Genomic DNA, 21,643 nt, shown 5'->3' with positions numbered 1-21,643 from the left:
TCAGGCTAAGCAAAACAATGTGCAACAGATTATGCATTTTTAAAAGTATGAATTTGTGGTCATGTTGATTATGAGATTTTTTCACTGACTTATTTCTCTGACAGCAGTCCAACATGTCTGCAGAGATTTTAATAGTGTTTGCCAGACATAAATCCAGGGGTTCGTGATGCCTTTATGAAACATCGGAATTTTGACTTTAATATCTAAATACACAACACAAGAGGCCGCTAATAGAATTTATATGTTATAGTTATTTTTTAAGAGTTGATTTAGTCTTATAATGCGTATAGTCAGGAAATGTGTAAGAATTAGCTTGAAGTTGAAACACATATAGACAGGTGGTACTGAGACTTCCTCCCTTTAAATTTGTGTATTTCTGTATCGTTTCAGGTAAAATTATTCCCTTTCGCGGAATCTACATTACTGTTTTAGTTTAGAAGAGCTATAAAAGGGACATGAAGTTAGTGGATTCCCTCAATGTGATGTAGAGATTGTGGTTTTGGTGGTTTTATAGGTAGCACTTGAACGCACCGCAGTGAGAGCGGGCGGTAGCTGGTACAACCCTCCGAGCTGCAGCAGTCCCAACCACCAGGTACACTAGCGTCCTCTCTGTCAACACTACGAGCGCCGCAGCCGAACTAGCTTCATCTTTACAGCAAACCGGCACCGACCCGGAGCCATGGAGGTCGAAACCGACAAGGTGGAGCCCGCGGACAGCGAGCAGGACGACGAGGAAGACGTGTACGAAGTGGAGAGGATCATTGACATGCGGGTGGAAGAGGTAAAGCTAGCTAACGGCTAGGCTAGCTCGGCAAACATGGCTGGCATTTCTTTCACTCCATTCTCACGACGCATAGCCCACCTACAACGGCGGACAGACCCTCTTACTAATTAAACAGCCCTCTTTGGTGCACTTTAAATGTTTTTAATGCACCGGATTCCTCTCGTGTCGCTTAATTTGAGGTTATGGGTGGTTTTCCGTCGCCGCTCGCCGTCTGTCCATACATAGCATCGTTTTTCCAGCACAACTTCTCCCATGATGTCCGCTCGCCTCTCCCCCTGCTGAGGCCAAGGACAGACGCTCTGCAAGCGGGCAATTGTTTTGATCAGGGTCGTGGTCTGTCCGGCGCCATCGTTAGATCAAATAAATCCTGGGAACAATGCGAGAAACAGTGCACCTTAAACAGATTAAACAGTCGATGAAATTTATCCATGTGAATTTACTACCGCCGGCTAACAATATGTTAGCATTGTGGCCGCCTCATTTGTACCTGCACCAACTGACCAATCTGTATTTAATTAAAAAAAATTTCAACGTTTTGTGCAAAAATAGGAAATTACCACAATATATAGTAAACAGACACAGTTCTACTTTTACTTTACTTATAATTAGCTCGAGTTGCATCTTTGCAAGTACATTATAAAGTACTTTTTAATCTAAGTTAGTTTAATATTTAATTTGACGTTTAAATGTCATTACATTTCAGCAAAATCTATTTGCAAATCGTCCCCTGCCATGAATGCAACAAACACTTTATTCATGTTTAATAGCTTTGAAGAAGTGTAGTTCTCCATTGTTCTAACTGCTAATTACAATCTAAAGTTGGTTAGGTGATTAATAATTAACTTGATTTTTCATTAGCAGCCCCCAAAACGTGTCTTTTATACAAATTACATACATGATAGTGTGACACGGTTATAACAAAACACAACAAAATTGCCACAATATCACAATATATAGTAAGTAGCCACAGTTCAACTTTTACTTTACTTATTTTTAACAGGAGTTTCATCCTTGCGAGTGCATTAAAAAGTACTTTGTAATCTGCTAAGTTAATTTAATATTTAATTTGATGTTTAAATGTCATTACATTTCAATTAAATCTATTTGCAAATCTTCCCCTGCATGAGTGCAACAAAAACCTTATTAATGTTTAATAGCTTTGAAGAAGTATAGTTGTAACTGCTAGCTAAAATCTAAAGTTTGTTAACTAATAATTAACTTAACCAAACCCAAAACATGTCTTTCACATACATTAAATACATTATAGTGTGACACAGTTATAACAGAACACAACAAAGCTGCAGAGTGCATTCACTTTTATACTATTTACTCAAGAAATTACACATTTTTGTCATGAAAACAGCAGTAAAGTGCATTATTTACATTATGGTATATACAATATGCTACAGTATAAACAACTACATTTTTGTACAGCAATTAATACGCTAATTTATGAACATTTAGATGTGAATACAATATAAAATAGGTAATCTGAATGTACAGGTAGAGATTAATAGTGGGATGAGTAGTGTAAATAGTTTGCATAATATGAACTATCTAATACCTACATATTATTGATGATGTTTTCTTTTTACCATATTTACTTGAGGAGTCACATATTTGTCTTAAAGGTGGTTTCTGTTTGAATACTTCAATTATTTTTGAACAGCTGATTTGTGTTTCCTCCCTTTCCTCTTCATGTTTTGATTACAAAGTCATGCACAGTTTGCAAGAATGTGCCACGTTTTCACACATATTAACTTGGCTTTTACTTGGGTAATTAGTAAGAGTATGTGAGTGGGGACGGACTGGAGAGTTGTGTTTGTTTTTTGTTTTTGTTTTTTTTTTTTTGCTTGAGTGCCCGGGCTTGTCACAAAGGTTCAAGGAGGCTAAACTTTCACTATTTGTTTATGTCCATTTAACTCGTGTTTCAAAAGCAGAAGAAAATAAGAATATCTATTTCTGGATTTAAAAGAATGAGGAAAAACTGAGACATAGGCTGTCTAATGCTTAAAAATTATTATTATTTATTTATATGCATTTATGTGAAGATGCTGCTTAAAATTTAGCAAGGTTTTGCCCAACTGGACTAAACTGTATTTGTCTTTCACTGCATAATTTATCAAGAAACACTAATTTCAAGTGGCATCACCTCGCAAATTCGTAAAATGCAACTTATTTTTGTCTGTATTGTTTAGAAAGGATGATACAGGACAAAGTGACGACTGACTGGTTGGGCTGTGCAAACAAATAGTGCCATGAAGTGAATTAAGGGCTTAGCATGCTAAATGCATCATGAGTGTTTCACAGATAGCATCAGGATTGGATTTAAAAGCCATTGCGTTGTAGTGAGTCATGAAGTACTGCCGTGAGGTGCAAAAGACAAGGGTCACATAGTCAAGGAGGTAGCTGCTGGAGTTATTATTAACACACTTTGCATTAGTCCTGGCTTAATGCTGGCCTTGCATTGTAAAGTCTCTGGAGTCCCACTAGTTCTGCCTGTGTAGAAAACCCCTGTAACATGGAGGAGAGTGCAAACAAACACAGTCAGGAAGTAAAGCTGGATCTATGGGCTGTCTGAACTGATGGAAACTTTCTTCCCCTTCATATTCCAGATGTTAGGATGCTTTTATGATCTAATGGGATGCTATCACTGTCCGCATGGAGAGATGATCTTGAAATGTGCACCATTATTCCAGTTTTATATCACATTGCTTCCCCCTCTGGCTGTTGCTTTTCCCCTTGTCGTCTAGCATGGACTTTCAATTCAAATTTAAATATATTTGATGTCCACAGTCTTCAAAACAACACATAAATTGCCCCTAAGCTTGGACTATTGGCTGCTATCCAGGAAGACACAAGATTTTGACAAGAATTTTATTTGTTGGTGCAGTGTCAGATTCAGATTCAGAAAACTTTATTCATGCCCAGGGTTAGGGTTAGGGTTAGATCATAAGATCATAGTGTTGTGAATACATTTACTTGTGTTTTTATTGCTGCAAAAACATGTTTGACTTTGAGTTTCCATGCCCCTTTCTCGTGTGCTCTCAACTTTAAATCCATGAAAGGAGAAGAATTTGCAGTATGCAGCTCTATAACTAGTTCATTTCCTTGTGTGAAAATGATGTCATGAGTGAAAAAAGAACAGTTTAACTGCTACTTTGCAGCTTTCCTTGTCTAAGAAAAGTCAGCCTCAATGACTGTCTTTCTGGACTCTTTCTGGTCACTTGTTTCACACTTACTTGGCATTGTATTGTTATCTCTTGATGGCTGTACTTAATCTCGGAGACTGCTTTTTACTCTCAAACAATAGAGCTCTCTCTGGGTAGTCTTGTAAATCAAACAGATATAGATATGTTGGTGCTCCCTTCATAGATGTTGCAGTTGATGCTGTTTTGGTATGATGAGGCTCTGCATCTTAAATTTCCAAATTAAAACCCTTTTGAGAAGTGTTCCTGCATGCCTCTGCTTTGGAAATCCTGGCAATGAAATATTTTCATGTCTTGTTCAGTTTGTTTTCCTTTGTATAAATGCTTGCAGTACAGTTTAGGCCAGTAAATACCATATTTGCAGTCTGCAGTTTTCATTGTTGCTTAATATCCTCTCTGCGTGTGGATGTTCAGAGTTTTGCAACAGCTGGTCACTGCAGCTTCAAATGTTTTGCTTTTCTCCCCAAAGAACTCTTTCTGTTGTCAATGTCAGGGATTTTCCTGCATAGAGGAATTTTGGCACCCCTCTAAGACGTTTTAGCCGGTGCCAAAGAAAACTCACCAATGTCAAAATGATGAGAATAGACATCTTATTTTAACTAGGTTATTTAGTTAAGGTTCATTTACTCAAGCATAATAGACAATTTTTGTTTATCAAATGGTCAGAAATAACAGAAAAGTGCACAGATGTTTGTTGAATAAGGTCACACAGACTAGTTACTGTACATAACCCAATCGTGCTTACTGTCATCCATTGTTGGCCTCAAAAGGCTCATGCTGACCCAGAAAAAACCCTGAAAGTGTTGTCTATTGTGAGTTCAAACAGTGAATCAAAGAATGACATCCACTGGTCAAAATACTATAATTATACATCCAGTCTGTCAGCCACGTTTGCATGCAGCTATCATCTGGAAGTCTTGTGTTACTTTAGAAACAGGTAACTGTTAATTCTGACAGCTATGGGCCACTGTGTCGTGTCAATGTGAAGATAATGCCTTAGCTTCATATATTCTCTCTTTTGTTTTCAGGGTGAGGTGCTCTACAGAGTCCGATGGAAGAATTACTGCTCTGACGATGACACTTGGGAGCCAGAGGCCCATTTAGAGGACTGTCGAGAAGTCCTCCTGGCCTTTAAGAAGTCAGTGGCTGAAGCTAAGGCCAAGAAAGAGGCAGAAGCTAAGAAGGCTGTGGCAAGTGTAAGTGGCAGAATTCTACGCAGACCTTTAACAATATTGCTAGTGTATGCATATTTTTTAATGAAGCACAGTGCTGAAGGTGAATAATAAAAAAAACGCTGACAAAAATTTGGAGTGGATATATCACTAAATGTAAAAGATAATAGCCCACAATAATAATTCATTCAGTAATTATGTAAACATTTTCATAAAGCAAAAACAGATTTAGCAGTTTCCTCACATTATAGTTGATTTTTCTGTTTCATATGAAAGCAAACCTATTTGTTTCTGAACCACTTAACTCACAACTAACAACGTCTTTACTGGAGAGTTATTGCTCCTTATGAAGACTATTTCTTTTAATATAGTGGTATGAATTTAGTGTTTTTGTAGAAATTGCTCCAGTATAAGTGGTCTAATCCATAGTAGTTGTTAAAATCAGTTTCAACAAATTTTGACTGCTATTATTTTGGGATGTCACAATTATGAAATTTTAATAATTAACTGTTGAATCATCTTTTTCTTTTCATTTTATGAACCTATTTTCCTTATGTTAGAGGTATTTGTGCTCTTCAACTGCCACCTTTTTGCTGCAAATCCAACAAATCACCTCTAACCAACTTATTTGGCTGTCCTTTTTCACTTGGCTTAAAACCAAAGTGTGCCCACGGCGGTGCTGAGGTGTTTGGCTGTGTAACTAAATTCATGACTTTAATGTTAAGAGATGCACATCAAAATGCTGTAAGTCGATGATTAGAAGTGATTCGAAGATAATCACCATTAAATCACATCAGAGGAAGGTGACATTTTTGGTAGTTTCGTCCAGCAGTTTTTGTACAACTGAGTGGAAATGATTTTAACAGTTACGTAGAATGATAACAGTCAGCTCAAGTGTTTACAGTTAGGTGATTTTGTAATAAATGTGAGAGGCCAAGCACAGTTTTATTACCATTATTATTATTATTATTATTATTGAAGTAGTAGTCATATCTGTGTGGGTGTAGTTAATAAAATGAGGAGGGGAAATCTGTTTGAGAACATTACTGAATTTTAAGTTTACTAAAGTGCTAATGAACAGTGAACTTAGAATTAAACATCAACCTCAAACAACTATTAATATCCTTAAATTCTGACGTTGCTTGTCCCATTTTCTTGTCAGAAGTTGCTACCTGTGAAAAGCGATGTGTTTGATGCCGACTCTGAGAGCGACAGCGACAAAGACCGGCCTACTGACTCGCCCATCAGGAAGAAGAAAAAGAAGAAAGTCCGTGAAGAAGCAGAATCACCTCCTAAGGAGAAACAGAAAAAGAAGAAGAAAGAGAAACGCAAGGAGGAGTTAAGACCCCTGCCGGCACCAGAAACAGATGAAGAAGAGGAGACAGTCCCGACTCCACCATCTCCTCCTAAAGAGAAAAAGACTGAATCAAAAAAGCGCGTTGTTGATTCTGAGGACGAGGATGATGAGCCTGTTCCCTCCAAAAAACACAAGAAGGAAAAGGGAAACGAGGCCAGAAAGCACAAGAAAGAAAAAGCAGAGGAGGGGAAGAAGAAAAAAGGGAAAAAGGACCGTAAGCTTGAAGCCTCTGAAGACGAGACCACAGCTCCACTGGAGGACGACGTGAGCGAAGGGCTGTCAGAGTCCCAAATGGATGATTCTGCATCAACCGAAACTGTAACGAAATCTGCAGAAAAGCCAGGTTTGGACGACAAGGCGAAACAGAAGAAGGGAAAGTGGGAAGTAAAGCTGCAGGGCATTAAGGACCTTATTCATGACAAAAAGAGCAAAAAGACAGATGGCTCCCAGAAAGAAAACAGCCTCCAAAAAACAAAGAGCCATGCCTCTAAAAGCAAAGAGGACACTGCTCCACAATCGGACTCCAGTGATAGCTCCACCCTACATAAGAAAGCTAAAAGCAAAGGGCAAGAGAGCATGTCAGTGCCACCTAAAGTCCCATCTTCCTCCACGTCCTCGTTGTCGTCTTCGTCCTCTGTCGCAGCTGCTACCACCACAAAGGGAAAGGAGGAGGAGGCGCCTAAAGAGGAGGTATTAGGACCGAAGGATGCCACAGGTTCAACTAATCTGTTTGAAAAGTTCCTCTTAAACTGCGAAGCAAAAGATCGTGCCCCCCGCAGGCAGGCAGCAACTCATCAACCTGTTGTAGAAAAGATCAGCACCAAACCCACAAAGGTATACACCATTCAAGACTAAACACTTTATTTCCGTATCAGCATATTTATTATTACTTTGCACATGAACAACATGCACACTTTTTAGCTGACATTGATATTTGCTCTTTTCTCTGGGCCCTGCCACCTGATGTATTTTCCTGAAAAACTGCAGTCTGGTTATAGTTTTTTGTTTTGTTTTTGTCCCAACATCAGGTACCAGGAAAGATTGAGAAGGTTCCCAAGTCGGCCAAAGAATCTCCAGTTCAGAAAGCAGAGCCTGAGAAGGCGGAGAGGAGTAAGCAGTCAGATGGTATGCCTGAAACACATATACAGTAAAATCACAACCTTACTGAAGTGCAGTTTAGTTTGCAAAAGCATATGATCACATATCGCATTAGAGCTGGACCCGAATATTCGGTCCTGACGGTGGGATCCGGATATTAATTTCGAGATCCGAATATTCGCCGCCCACCCCCCCACCCAAAATTATTGGTAACTTGTATGCTATGAAATTAGGAATTAATACGTTGCACTAACTTAATTTATTTAGCACCTATTTTGAAAACAGAGTTTACAAAATCCTTTGAAAGAGAAGCCAAAAAACAGGACAATATCAAAACGGAAAGAAAAAAAGATTCTAAGTGTGAAAAAGTGGAGGAAAACAAGGTAAAAGAAAAAACTGGAAAATACAGAATTTCAGTATAATACAGCCAATAATAAAAGCACCAAAAATGCCATAGCTCATTAAAGAAAAGAAAAAATGAGTAAAAGATGATAAAAGAAAATATGAGATGACAAATGTTTTGTAATTATAAAACAAATGTCCTCCAACCCTCCTCCTAATGTAACAGTGAGCACGCTGTGTTTAATGAGACAAGCAAATGAAAAAAATGTAAAACATTCTCTTCACTCTGTCATATGAAAGGGCATCTAAATACACTTTCTGCTTTGTAAATCTTAGTGATCTGGTGCACTAAGATGTAACATTTATCAAGATTTACAAGTACTATTGTAAAAGGGGCATTTTAAAAAGGAAAAAAAATCCCCTCTCAAAGTTTCATGAGTTATTTAATGGTACAAAAGTCTTCTTCAATTTAAGCCCTTACATGAATTAAAGTGAATAAAGTTACTAGCTGAAAAAAGAAGTTAAATGAAATGTAGTCCAGTATGTTCAGTAGAAATGTTTGTTCGTTTTGGTTTGATATCTGTCAGCCAAAGAATAAATACACTGTTTTCTTGCTCCTACAATGACTTTTACTCACTGGTGTGCAATAATTTGATTATTTACAGATCTTGAACAGGCGCAAAACATTTCCACAAGTTTCATATTAATATGCATCTGGCAAAGATTAACAATGATCATTAACTCATGGTGCAGTTTTTTCAGACTACTTGCAATATGAAGAATATACTCTCGAATAGCTGACAAATACACATGGGCTTCTCCAAAAAATCATTTTTCTGTGTTTTGGTTCTCCATAATGATCATGCCAACTTTAATCAGTGAGTCGCAGGTCTCCTCCAAGGCAGAACAGGAACAAGCTGCTGTTTTCTGTTTGTTTGACAGCTCTGATGGATGCTTAAAAGCTATCTAAGCTCTTTGTGATAAATTGCCCAGGAAGTTATGATTTCTTGTTTGCTTCCCTTCAGCTCCCAGACCTGGCCAGAGTTATGGCTTCAGCCTGGACAACGATGAGAAGGAGGAGGAATCCACAGGAAGACCGAGGCCTGGTGAAGATTCCCGGGAGCGGAGGGAGAAACCAGAGGAGGCTCAGCGGCCCGGCTGGGAGAGGAAAACCCAGGCTGATGACAGGAGGAAGAGGAGGGATGACAGTGAGCCAAGACTCTTCATAGCGTGTGATGACACCCCAGACCCACCAGAGGGCGCAGACAAACCTGGTACGTTTCTGATCAGACGCTGTTGATCTTTGCTGCTTTCAAATACCCCTCTTCTTGTTTCACATCTAATTACACAGATTCTTCTGCACAGTTGACTTGTCAGCTTTGTTGATTTCAGTTATAGATCAGAGAGAATGAGAGGTCATTCAAATTCAGCATTGCTTACTAATGATATCTTTATATTGTGTACAGACAAGGGTCAAGCCACTCTGAGTCTAGGAATGGACCTCAACTTGGACTGGATGACTCTGGACGACTTCCAGAAACATCTGAATGGAGAGGATGAGATCTTGTCCGGTCCACCATTGTCACCAAGTAAGTGTTTCTTTTTCCTCTACATTAATTATTTGACTATCTACTGACGAACTACTATTGCTATTTCAAAACTTTATGCTTTTTGCTGCTGTGTGCTTGTCATAACATTTTTATCATTCAGATTAGGTATTCCCACCAGAGTGCACCAGCAGCTAGCAAAATAGTGTATAGAGAAAAGAGAATGATTTTAATATACAGTAATTACTCAAAAATGAAGTGGTGGATATTGCACAGTGTGTTAACAGTCACTGCACCATGTGGGCATACAGTTCACAACACTCAAGATCCATCTACAATGGCAGCAGCCAGGTGTTACTATTGTAACGCTTCAGTTGCTGCTCATGTGTTGCTATGGAACCAATCAAATTAGAGCTATGTTGTCTTAAAAATTATACAGTACAAGATGTAGTCAGAAGGTGTGTTTGATTTAAATGTGGCCACCATGCCCATGGAATTAGTCTCCTTGTGTAGCAATGCAACACTGTCAGCATTTCTGCAAGGCCTCTAATGGTTGGTGTAAACATGTCGAGCACCATCTCTGCTGGGCGCTGAATCACCTAAACTGTGGCAAAACGTTTGCTTTTGGGGAAGATAAAAAAGTCGCAGAGTCAAATCTAGCAGACAGGGTGGATGGAGAGCAATGATTGTGGTCTTGTGCCCAGAAAACTGTATGCTGTGACCAGGAATATGATGCATTTGAATGCCCACATGTCATCACGCCACAGTTCAGGATGTTTGCACCTCAGGATGTTGGAGTAAATCTCTGCCTTGACAGTCTGACCCTCGTGGGCTAAATCCCAGTGCGCAACCACGTGAATGTTGAAGAAAACAACAAGCAAGCTCGTGGGGCATTCCTGATTTGACACGCCTTGTTCAGTCATGGAAACTGTGGCACTTCCACCATGAAAGTTACCAACTACTGCAGTGGTAGCCACAGACCCACCTAATGTAACACACGATACAGTATATGATGAGAAATCCCAAATTCACACCTACCAGTAGTCATAAAAACATGTGGAACATTGGTCCCTGGACTGGAGACGGGTGAGTCGACCAATACTTAAGGCTTACAATATGGTCGCTACTTTACGGATTTTCATTTATCGCGGGAGGGTCTGGAACGTAACCCCTACAATAGACGAGGGACCACTGTACTTATTTTTATTGGGAGATTTATATTATTTGAGTATAAAGACAGTATTTTTTTTTTAATGGTATTTTATATAATGGGTTTGAGGACAAGCTCCATTACTCCATTAACTTGATTTGTGTTTTTCTTCCTGTCAGGTGAGTTGCGAGATGCTGTGAAAAGTGGAGATTACATGGCTGTAAAACTGGCACTTAATTCTAAAGAGGACTACAATCTGGACCAAGAGGTATGTTCATTTTCCTTTCCTTTGCAAATTTTTATAAAACCCTTCACCCAGCCATTTTCTTTTTTTTTTAGTCTCCCAGCTATTTATTTATTTTTTTGTTTAATATTTAATTTTTTTATTTTACATAAATTTGAAAGGTTTCTGAGCATTCAATTCAAAGACAAAAGCACATTTTACAAATTTTACAGCTTGCACCTTGGTTGCCCCCAGTGTGTATGTGTGGATGTGATTGCAGTCCGGTTTTAAAAATAATTAGAATTTTTGTTGACAATCAGTGTCCACCGTGTTTTGGCATTATTAAGGATGAGTACTTGCCTAGCCTGGTACTCTGTGTTACAAATGCATGAATTGACATGGCATTTAAACTTAAATTTCATTTTATGGCAGGAGAAGAATCATGCTTTTAATGTGTGGAAAGCACACAAGACTTATTTTAGCTGTCTGAAGCACAGTCTTTACACTTCTTACGGATTTATCGTGGTGGTTTGTTATGACACCTAACAGGTGCTTGTAAAACAACTATTTTCTGTGTGAGATACAATCATCTGTTTGTGATTTGGCTTGATTTAACTTCAGGAACCTCTTTGGAATACCCTTAGAAACATTATCATAAATTTTATTAGTATGAGCAGAAAAGGAAAACACTTAACAGCAAACATTCGTCAAATTTCTTGCTGTGGTTACACAGTGTAGCAGAATGATACCAAACCATCACATTCAAAGGATCTTTATAATCCATCTATACAAACATCGCTTGTGGATGGGAAAAAGTATTTTCCAGAGGAATCTGTAGCTTGAAGATCTACATCCACAGACTTCACTGTTTATTGTCTGCTATTAATTCAGCGCCTCAAGGTGTTTTTCTCCACCCCAAAGCACCTTTACTTCTGCAACAAATTCAGGTAAGAATATTGTCTCAACTGCTTAAAATGTATGAAAGCAAATGCATGATATTTATTAAGTGCTGTTATAAAAGTATAAATGTGTTATATTTTAATAATTTAACGTGCTTAGAACTTTGTATTTTATCTAGCAAAACCAACAATGTGGTATTTAGATTTTAAATTCAAATTATGGTTTAAATGTCCTGGGAGCTAAAAGGCCTTGTTGCTTAATTTCAACCTGAGTTGTATTGCTCTAATATGCAGAATATGTAAAAAACTGACAATTTCCACTAAGCTCTGTTATCATACAATACGGTGCTGAGATAGGGCTGATCATTTGTTTTTGTATCAGATCAGAGTGCTATTTAAAGCTGTAAAGATCATAATTATAACTTAAATCATTAACTATGTCTTTGTCATTGTCACAGTATGAAAGTTTTAGTCTGTGATGAATTTAGTCACCCTTTCCCTAGTTAGACAATCTACAAAATGAAACTGTTAGCTGTTTAATAATTTATTGTTTAATGTGCTTAGGTGCATGTAAATCTGTGTGTACCACCAGCCTGTACTGTTTTGAAGTTGAAAATAACTCTTTTATCTACGTTTAATTGTGTATTGGTCACTTGAACATAATATTATTCATTTCTCTTTATATTTATTGAAATATGTGCGCATTAGAGACATGGTGTCATCTTTTCTTGCAGTGAACAGAATAGTGGGTGAAAACACTGAACATATGAAGGACAAGACGAACCTTTTGAAGCAGGTACATGCTGTATATGTTTTCAGAACATGTGTCATCATCTTAATCATAGCGCAACAAGCCTGCTGCTTGCACCAATAACCATCAGCCATTCAGACTCATTTTTTTTCTTTTATCATCCGAAATTTAAATGCATAGACGACATCTAAACAAAAACAGATTAATGTTAATATGAGAATGGCTTGACATTGTCCAAGTGCGTCCATGTTTTGCTTCTGTACCTGGCCTGGTTCACGACTCTTAGAGGTTTTAGTCACATTGAAGAAATGTTAAATTACCAGTAAATTCTGCAAAAGTACTGGTCTAAGTAAGCCAAAATCCTTTGTATATTTCTTTCAAAGTAGCATAGTAATTTGTTCTGATTGCAAGTCATGTATGTAGGTTTAGTGTCAGTGCATATTCTGTTCTCTCCATGTAGCATTTCATCCTACACCCCATGACTACTTATTAGACATTTATGATGTCAAAACGCTGCTTGATCCAATAAAGCCATTAACTGTTCTTGAATGGGTCACATGTGGTTTTTGTACTGGAGATTTGAAAGGTGTCAGGGGTTTTTTGAACCAATGTTGGGCTTTAAAAAAAAAAAAAAAGATGTGTGGCCATTACATTCACTTATGTTTGGATGGATCTTGTTGGGGCATTGCCAAGGTGCTGATGTGTTTTAAACAGCAATTTAAAAATGTGCAAAGGATTTTAAAAAGGAATACCAAAGCAAAACAAAAAAAACCCTCACCATCGCTTTAACTACCAAAATTCAAAACTAATTTTATCCCCTTCCCCTCCGCACATTTATTTCTTAAAGAGTCTGTTTAAAGTTCACTCCAATTATACATGAGATCTGATTTGGCGATGAGTCTTACGTATACTTGTTCTTTTACAGGCCTATACTTTTGGTGAGAAGAGGTCATTTGAAGGAGAGAGGAACTTGATTGAAGAGAGAAGTTCGAGTGGTGCTCTTAGGTTGACTTCTAACATTGACATTGCAAGGAATGAAGAGGGCACTCCAAAAGCAAAAGAGAATATCTCACAAGATTGGAATGGTCCAATAAATAACTGCCTTACCAGTACAAACACTGAGCAAGTGACCGTGAGGGAACATGACAGTTTCCAACAAGGTGGAAATGATATAACTGACTACAATAATGCAGCTTTTGGTTCAGTTACCGAGTGGCAAAGTCAAGGACAGGAAGAGGAGAAGGAACTAGAGGAAGACGACTCAATTGGTGGCTTATCAAGTGAAATGAATGTCAACAATGATAAGGAAGTAATGACAAGTGATGAGGGGGAGGATGCGGTGGCAGGTAACTCGGATAGCACAGATCAAGTCCTGTCCAAGTCGGGCACCAAAGAGACGGTTAAAATGCAATTACGCCGTCGCAGGAAAACTTCTGAGAAGAGACAACCAACACGATCAAGTCTGAGGAACTGTAAGAAAGTGGTGGAAACAACACCTAGCACAGAAAAAGAAGAGAAGAAAGAGTCGAGCAAAAAGCATTTCTGTTTGTATTGCAGAATGGCTTTTACGCAACTTGCAAAGCATTTGGAAAGAAAACATGCAGAGGAAACAGATGTTGCTCATGCAATACACTTTCCCAAAGGTTCTAAAGTCAGGCAGACGTTGCTTGACCAAATTCGCAATAAAGGAGATTATGAACATAATTGCCAAGTTATTAAAAGTGGTGAGGGGGAAATTGTGACCAAGAAACAGGCAAAGAAACCCACCATATCAGTTCGAGACTTTCTGCCTTGCCAGCACTGTTTTGCATTCTACCGCAAGACTGACTTATGGAGACATGAACGATCATGTAAGGCCAGAAAGGGAGATCAGAAATCCTCTGAAAGCACAAAAAGAACCAGAGGTCACAGTGCTGCCTCCCGGCTGCTTCCAATGTCAGAGTTTTTAACTGGAGGCTGCGAAGAAATCATCCACATAATGCATCAAGACGACATCTCAAGGCATATCAGAAACGACCCACTTATTTGTAAATATGGCAATGCCTTGTCTGTCAAGTATGAACATGACAAGTCTCAGTTTGCTTATATTGCGCAAAAGATGAGGGAACTGGGCCGATTTGTGCTGGCTGTAAATGAGCTTGACAAAAGTGTTAAGTTCTTGCATGAAATATGTCTACCATCCAAATTTGAATTAGCTGTTGAGGGGGTTAAAAAAGTTAGCGGGTTTGACCCAAGTTCCAGTAAGTTTAAAACTATTTCCCTTGTCTCAAAGATTGGCTATTCTCTAAAACGAGCTGCAGAGATAGCTTTCGGGGAAAGCCGCATGACAGAAGACAGTGAAACAGAAAGTGAAGTCAAAAAGTTCATACAGCTTCTTGACACAAAATGGAGTGAGTGTTTTTCTCGCAAAGCGCTTGCCTTATCTTTAAAGCAAGAAGTCAAGAAAGTGGAAGTAGACAAATCAACTGTGACAGAAGATTTGATAAAACTCCACAGGTTTATCACCGGGGAGGGAGATGAAGCCAGGAAGGAACTGAAAGAAAGTCCTAGTTTGTCAACATGGAAAAAGCTTAGCGAAGCCACTTTAGCAGATGTGTGTCTGTTTAACAGGGGAAGGGTAGGAAATATTGGTAGACTACTCTTGCAAACTTACACTCACAAAAAGAGTGGGGGAACATTTTTGCCCTCTGCAGATCAAGTAAGGAAAAGCACAAAACTGGAGTTGGACCTTGGTTCCAATTTTACCAGGTTGGAACTAGAAGGTCAGTATGGAAGGAACATGCTGGTTCTACTAACAGAAAGAATGGTCTTGTCAATCAACTTGCTTATTGAAAACAGGGAGCAAGCAGGTGTGTCAAAAACGAACCCATACCTGTTTGCACGCACTGAAGGCCCATCCTTCATCAGAGGATTGGATTGTTTCCGAAGGGCTGCGATGGAATGTGGAGTTAAAAACCCTGAAGCACTTCTGTCCTCTTCATTAAGAGAGCAAATTGCAAGCTGCTGGCAGCTAATGAGCCTCAGTGAAAGCGAATTGGATCAAGTGGCCACACTAGTGGGAAGGAGCAGCCAAGAGTGTTACAAGCTCTCAAAAAATGCTTCCCAGCTGGAGGAAGTGAGCAAACAGCTGCTGAAGATGGATCGAACACTGCCATCAGTTCCACCTAGCACTGCCACAGACGGTGAGTACTTGGGATACAACTTTCAAACAGTTTTCTTAACTGATATATTTTCTTATATTCTGATGAAACCATTCTCAACCACAGACATATAGCATTTGCTGTAAAAAACCACTCAGACTGGCCAGTCAAGTACAGCTCGTTGTCAATACATGAGCTCTGTCCAGAAGCCACTAACCAAAACATAAATCTTTGTTATTGTGGAGTGTTGCTAGCTAAACCCCCAAAATACTCTCTTCCTACAAACATGAAGCTGTAGTCAGAGTGGCCACCTCCTCAGTTTTAAACAACAAACTGCAGCCTTCTATCTTATGGAACCGCAAGCAGCTCCATCTAGTTCTCTTATCAAGCTACTACAGCTACAATCAATAGCACCCTCTCTACTTTGGATCTTTGCACATTAGTATGTTCTTTGATTTCAAAGGTTAGGTTGCAAATACCGAGTCCTCTCTGGGTGCACTTAACATCTGACAACACTCCAATATAATTTACATTTTCTTGTTCTGGAACTTTAAGTGATATACAATCTTCATTAGAAGATAAAATTTGAGTTTTGGAGTAGACATCCCATTGTCATGTCCATGTTATCACTTAACAGTTTCCCTTTGACTCAGATTAAACTAACTCCCCTCAAGGTTCTCTTGTTTTGAAGCTTTTGGCAACATCAGTCATGAAAACAGAAAAAAAAATTCAGAATAACTTTTCTTTTAAGTTACAAGACTACTGCAGCTTTGTTTCTCTTAACCATGATTCTCAATGTCTCTCTTTTTTAGGAACTGTGCAAAAGCCTGCTTTAAAGAGAAGACCTTGGAGTGAGAAGGAGCAGACTGCTGTGAAGCGTTACTTGAATGATTTTATCACAAGGATGAAGGTGCCAGGCAAAAAGGAGTGCAATGCTTGCATAGCTGCTGAACCAGATCTTGGAGGAAGATCTTGGACAGATGTCAAAAACTACGTACACAACACACTACAGACAGTACGCAGGAGAAATAACCAGCATAAGCCTGAGGGAAACGTGAAAGCTTTAAATCCAAAGAGTCCAAAAGCTGAAGTCCAAATCACAAAGACAGATTTGGAGGACACAAACGTAATGTGTAATATGACAACAGTGCATCCAGATCATCTGAGAGAAAGTTCAAATTGTTGTATGACAATGCCGCCGCCGACCAACTTGAGAGACTCATTACCTTTCACCCAAGAATTGACTTCAAGTTACGCATCATTGTGTTCCACTAGTGCAAATATGGTCCATACAAGTCAGCCATTGATTTCTACTTTCACAGCGTTGAATGCAACTGACACTCAAGTGGTTCCTACGTTTACTCCACACAACACTACAAACGCACTAATGCCTCCTCCATACACATCAGAAAACAACAGAATTCTTCCAATGTCTTCTTTGTATACACAGAACGCCACAAGTATGCCACCCCCTTCTGTGTATGCCCCACAGGACATCACAAGTTCTCCATTGATTCCTTCTTTTACCCCCCTTAATTCTCCAAGTACCTCAATGATTCCTACATACACGCAGTTAAATACTGCAAGTGCACCAATGATCCCTGCATTCTCAACACTAAATGACACAAGTCGGTCTATTATTTCTTCATTCACACCTCTGAACCATTCAAATGCACCACCTTACCCCACAAGCCCGCCCCAGGTTCTTACAACAGCACAGGTTGTCCCCACAATCCATGGACCCGGTGTTTCGGACATGACAGCAGTGGGACAGGAAAGTACGCCCATGTCTTCTGCAGGAAGACAAGCCACTCCAGCTCCCAAGCCTCAAAAGAGAAATAAGAGGTTGTGGAGTGAGGAGGAACAGGCGGCAGTAAGGCGTCAGCTTGGAGACTTCTGTAAACTGGTGAAAATACCAGGCAAAAAGGATTGTGATGCATGTTTAGCTGCTGAACCTGCCCTCAGCAGCAGAACGTGGAGGGAGGTCAAATATTTTGTACATAACTCAATTCAATCACTGAAAAGAAGAGGTCATGTAGTTGCCTCCAAGCAAACTGCAGAACCGGAACCGGAGCCTCATAATTCAAACACTGAATGGGACGGTCCAGTGTATCTGTCCCTGTAAATATTTAAAATGGACATGTAAGAACATAAGTGATCTGTGAATTGTCAGGTTTCTGTGTATGAAGGGCTGTGGCTTTAACATTAAATTGTATCAGGCTTAAGTTCAACAGATGTGAATACTTGTAAAATGTACTGTTAGCAAAACTTGGCCTCAGCAGCCATGTGGGTCTTGACATTTACAAACAGCCCTGCCATTCTTCAATTTAAACATCTCCAAAGATCCTTAAGTATTAAGGATCAAGTCCAATGGACCAAGTTAGTGGTTGCATAATTAAACACTAAATGGGTGAAGTTGAGGACAATTTGTACTGTAGCTCAGAAAGGGCACCTTTTAATTTTAGTATGGTTAGATTGCATATATGTGTGAAACACAGTCAAGTATGTAACACTGTCAGCTTGCCCAGTCATCACAGATTATCTTCCAGAAGTGCTCTAACTGAGATGTAAACTTCATTTCACCAGGATTCATAACTTTTCTCCAGTCACTGACTGTGCAAAGTAGTCGCCGTGTCACCCAAACAAGCTTTCACAGTGATGAACCCGACGACTATTTTCTTTGGGACTTTCCTTATCGACACTAAATGGGGAAATTCTCACCCTTTTTCTGAGCAAAAATAGTCTGAGTGACTGTCCATTTGCATATTTTTATTATTCTTTACGTTGAAACACACTTATACATCTGTCTTTCTGCCTGTACGATTTTTAGTAGCATTTTTTTGATTTTTGATGATCAGAAAAGAATAGAAAACGTACCAGCAAATGTTTGCAGTCGATCCCTCCAAAATGATAGATGCAAGTTGACTTGTTTTGCATCATTCCTGAATGCCTAGCTCAAGTGTTCTATATTCTTGCTTTAGCCAGTAGCCTATATTGTAGATAGCCTGCAGCAGTAATGACATACTTTCCTCGCTGATGTTAGAGAATTAGGAGCTATGTGTATACCTCTCACTGAAATATACAAAAAGGATATTTTTTTCTTTGAGGATCCTGTTGATAATTGTCCATTATTATCATTTATATTTTTTTTAAGTATTAACAAGCTAAACCCTAAAGGGTTGGTTGTATTTTTGTATCATTATACAGTAACTGTGTAGAGCATTTAGTATTATATTGTATTAGATATACTCTAATTTGAGGTAAAATACACTACAGTGGTATAATTTGTATTTCTTCATTTTAAGTTTTTATTATCTGGATGTTCGTGACATGAATATCCACTTGCCAAGATCAGATTGCCTTATTCTGTGCAATTTATACTTTATTTCAGTTTTTCCTGAATACAGTTGATTGCATCTAACACACAACATAAGAAGTACGATCTTGATAGAATTGTTGCCAGTAAATCAAAACATTTTTTACATTTTTTTTTTTTTATAAGTGGTATTCCAAAAGATAATACATTAATCAAGAACTGAGTATAGATTGTTGAAATCATGAGTGTACCAGACATTAGACAGTGGATGAAAAGTTTAGTTTCCTATCCTTGTGGATAAGTTAGTAACTAAATTCTTTTTTAGTATTATCACCTTTAACTAGAAATGTTTACATTAGTAAGCACAAGCATACTCCACATTTCATTATAAGCAGAACTTAAAGTTTGTACCTTCATCATGCAAACCTTGTTGAAGATTTATGATTGAATAGTGAATACAGATTCAACCTTTATTTACCAACAGCAGACTGCTGGTCACATGCTTGGCGACTGTAGTCTTTATTAAACAATGTTGTGACATTTCAGTTCAAAGATGGGTCGCCGCAGTATTTCTTTCACATGGGGTGAAGATGATCTACTGTCTGGTTCTTGGTTGATGTCTTAATGGGGACACATGAAAATTTAACAACATGCAGAGTTCAGTTTTCATTATTTCATAATTTTCTTTGACCACAAAAGGAGAGGACGTTATTGTCACAAGGTCTAGACAAACACTGCTGCTTTTTGTCACAGATTGAAGCCTTTATGTTATTCTCAGTAGCAGCTGTAGTGAACCTGTGTAGTCACCAGTGTTCACCCTTTCATACCAAAGTCATTAGTGTCAGACATGCATAAAACCATGACTGTGGAGAGTGTTGCAGAGCTGGGTCACACAGCTGACGTCAATTCACTTCCACCCCACAGGCTTTTCCTGTGTTGTTGCTTTCATATTAAAGGAGTATATCTGTGTTGCAGTAGTTACAGATACAATTGTATTTGGAAAATTAATCGATGGAATGATGTTTGATTGTTCAGACACTACCATTGCTGTTTGGTGTTGCAAAGCAATGATTTTCCTGTTCTCCCTGCATCGTAGATAGATATTTTTCATTGCTGTTATATGGGCACTCGTTGCGTGTTACTCCTCATCCTGTAATTATGTTGCCTTCAATTAATGCTTCCTATCAAGTATTGTAAGGAAACTTATAACTTCTGCTTGTACAATAAAATGCTTCTTGGCTAAAAATTTGATGATTTTGTTTTGAAAAACATGTTTTAGCAATGTTGAATGTTTTTCCTTTTTATCCAGTTCCTTAGAAGTACCAAAAGAGACCATGTGTAGTAAATATGAGCTTGTAAATGTGCTGAATTTTAGCAGTCCACAGTCATGCTAGCAGCTCCTGTACTCTGTAGGGCTGAACAACTAACAGAGATATTACTGAAATCACAATATGGATATGTACAATATTCAAATTACAGACTGCATTTTTTGATAAAGCTAAAACTTGTCACAACATACCATTCATGTTGAATTATTGTGGTGCTACGAAGATCTCCGGACGTACAAATCATATTCTCCAGACATACGGGAATATGGTAGTTTGTGACAGACCACAGATAAAATCTTACCATCACTTTATGTATTTTTTCAGTGGAAAAGAAAAAACAAAATGACCATTCTCAGCCAAATTGTAGCTCATGTTGTAATTGCTTAATCTGTCAAAAGTAATCACAATATGATCTTTCTTTATTTGTTTATTCGTTTATTTCTTTCGTCAAGTTTACTCATTTCCAATCAAAAATTTCCAATCAGAAAAAAGTCCCCCTTTTTTTCTCAAAGAGAAAAAACTTGGAGAACACGCACACAAAAATAAACAGTATAACGTCGGCTGCTATGCTTTGATTCTTTCTTTCTTTCTCTCTGATTAATGTTATCTTCATTGAAAAAAAATCTTTCAAAAATAAGGACATTTCTAATTGACCTCAAACTTTTGAATGTTACTGTAATTAAAGTGGAGTCTGTAGTTCTTAGGAAAGATTTTCAGCTGTTTAGCTAGTTGGCATATTACAGTATGATAGTCCTTTATTAATCCCACATTGGGGACTTTTGCATTGTTACAGTAGCAAAGAGGACAGTACAAACTTTTAAGAAATACTGGTAAAGAACCCAAAATAGTTATAAGTACGAGTTCAGATTGTCCAAATTCCTCTGGATGAAAATGAGAATATTGCACGTATTGATAGCATTGCAAAGATATTAGCATTTACCATCCCACTTGGTCCCGCTGCCCCCTTTCTTCTGTCCTGTGCATTAGTGTGAACATGCAAAGGACTCACTAGAACAGTGTTGTGTAGATCAGTCTGAGCCACTTTGTTTGACATTAACAGATGCTGGGCTGTGTTGGAACGCCAGATTTAAATTTTTTCACCTGGCACAAAATGGACAGTTAGTGGGATGTGAGGAAATACACTCTGCATTAAAAATATATATATATATATATATATATATATATATATATATATATATATATATATATATATATATATATACTCGATTAGAATTGCTTACTCCACCTTTAATGTGTGTCAGTTTTCATACCAATCAGTCTAATGTTTACTGCATTATTCCAAAAATTAAATCTCAAAAGTCAATGG

General features: G+C 38.3%; 1 protein-coding gene across 4 annotated transcripts in view; it reads left to right on the top strand.

Moving 5' to 3' along the window:
* The first annotated feature begins 538 nt into the window (after window positions 1-538).
* The window catches only part of mphosph8 (M-phase phosphoprotein 8), a 32,145-nt gene continuing 11,040 nt past the window's right edge, over window positions 539-21,643 (top strand). Inside the window, exons 1-9 of one of the 4 annotated variants that reach the window (XM_023289782.3) lie at window positions 539-781; window positions 5,022-5,189; window positions 6,328-7,356; window positions 7,551-7,647; window positions 8,988-9,236; window positions 9,429-9,551; window positions 10,839-10,927; window positions 13,458-15,714; window positions 16,485-20,234. In XM_023289782.3, coding sequence (XP_023145550.1) covers window positions 680-781; window positions 5,022-5,189; window positions 6,328-7,356; window positions 7,551-7,647; window positions 8,988-9,236; window positions 9,429-9,551; window positions 10,839-10,927; window positions 13,458-15,714; window positions 16,485-17,797 — 5,427 coding nt within the window. In that variant the 5' untranslated portion in view covers window positions 539-679 and the 3' untranslated portion in view covers window positions 17,798-20,234. The other 3 variants (XM_023289790.3, XM_023289800.3, XM_035957227.2) reach the window with 3 other exon arrangements.

This window comes from Amphiprion ocellaris, chromosome 11, assembly GCF_022539595.1.
Source record: "Amphiprion ocellaris isolate individual 3 ecotype Okinawa chromosome 11, ASM2253959v1, whole genome shotgun sequence".
Taxonomy (NCBI): domain Eukaryota; kingdom Metazoa; phylum Chordata; class Actinopteri; family Pomacentridae; genus Amphiprion; species Amphiprion ocellaris.
This window is presented reverse-complemented; position numbering and strand designations above follow the sequence as displayed.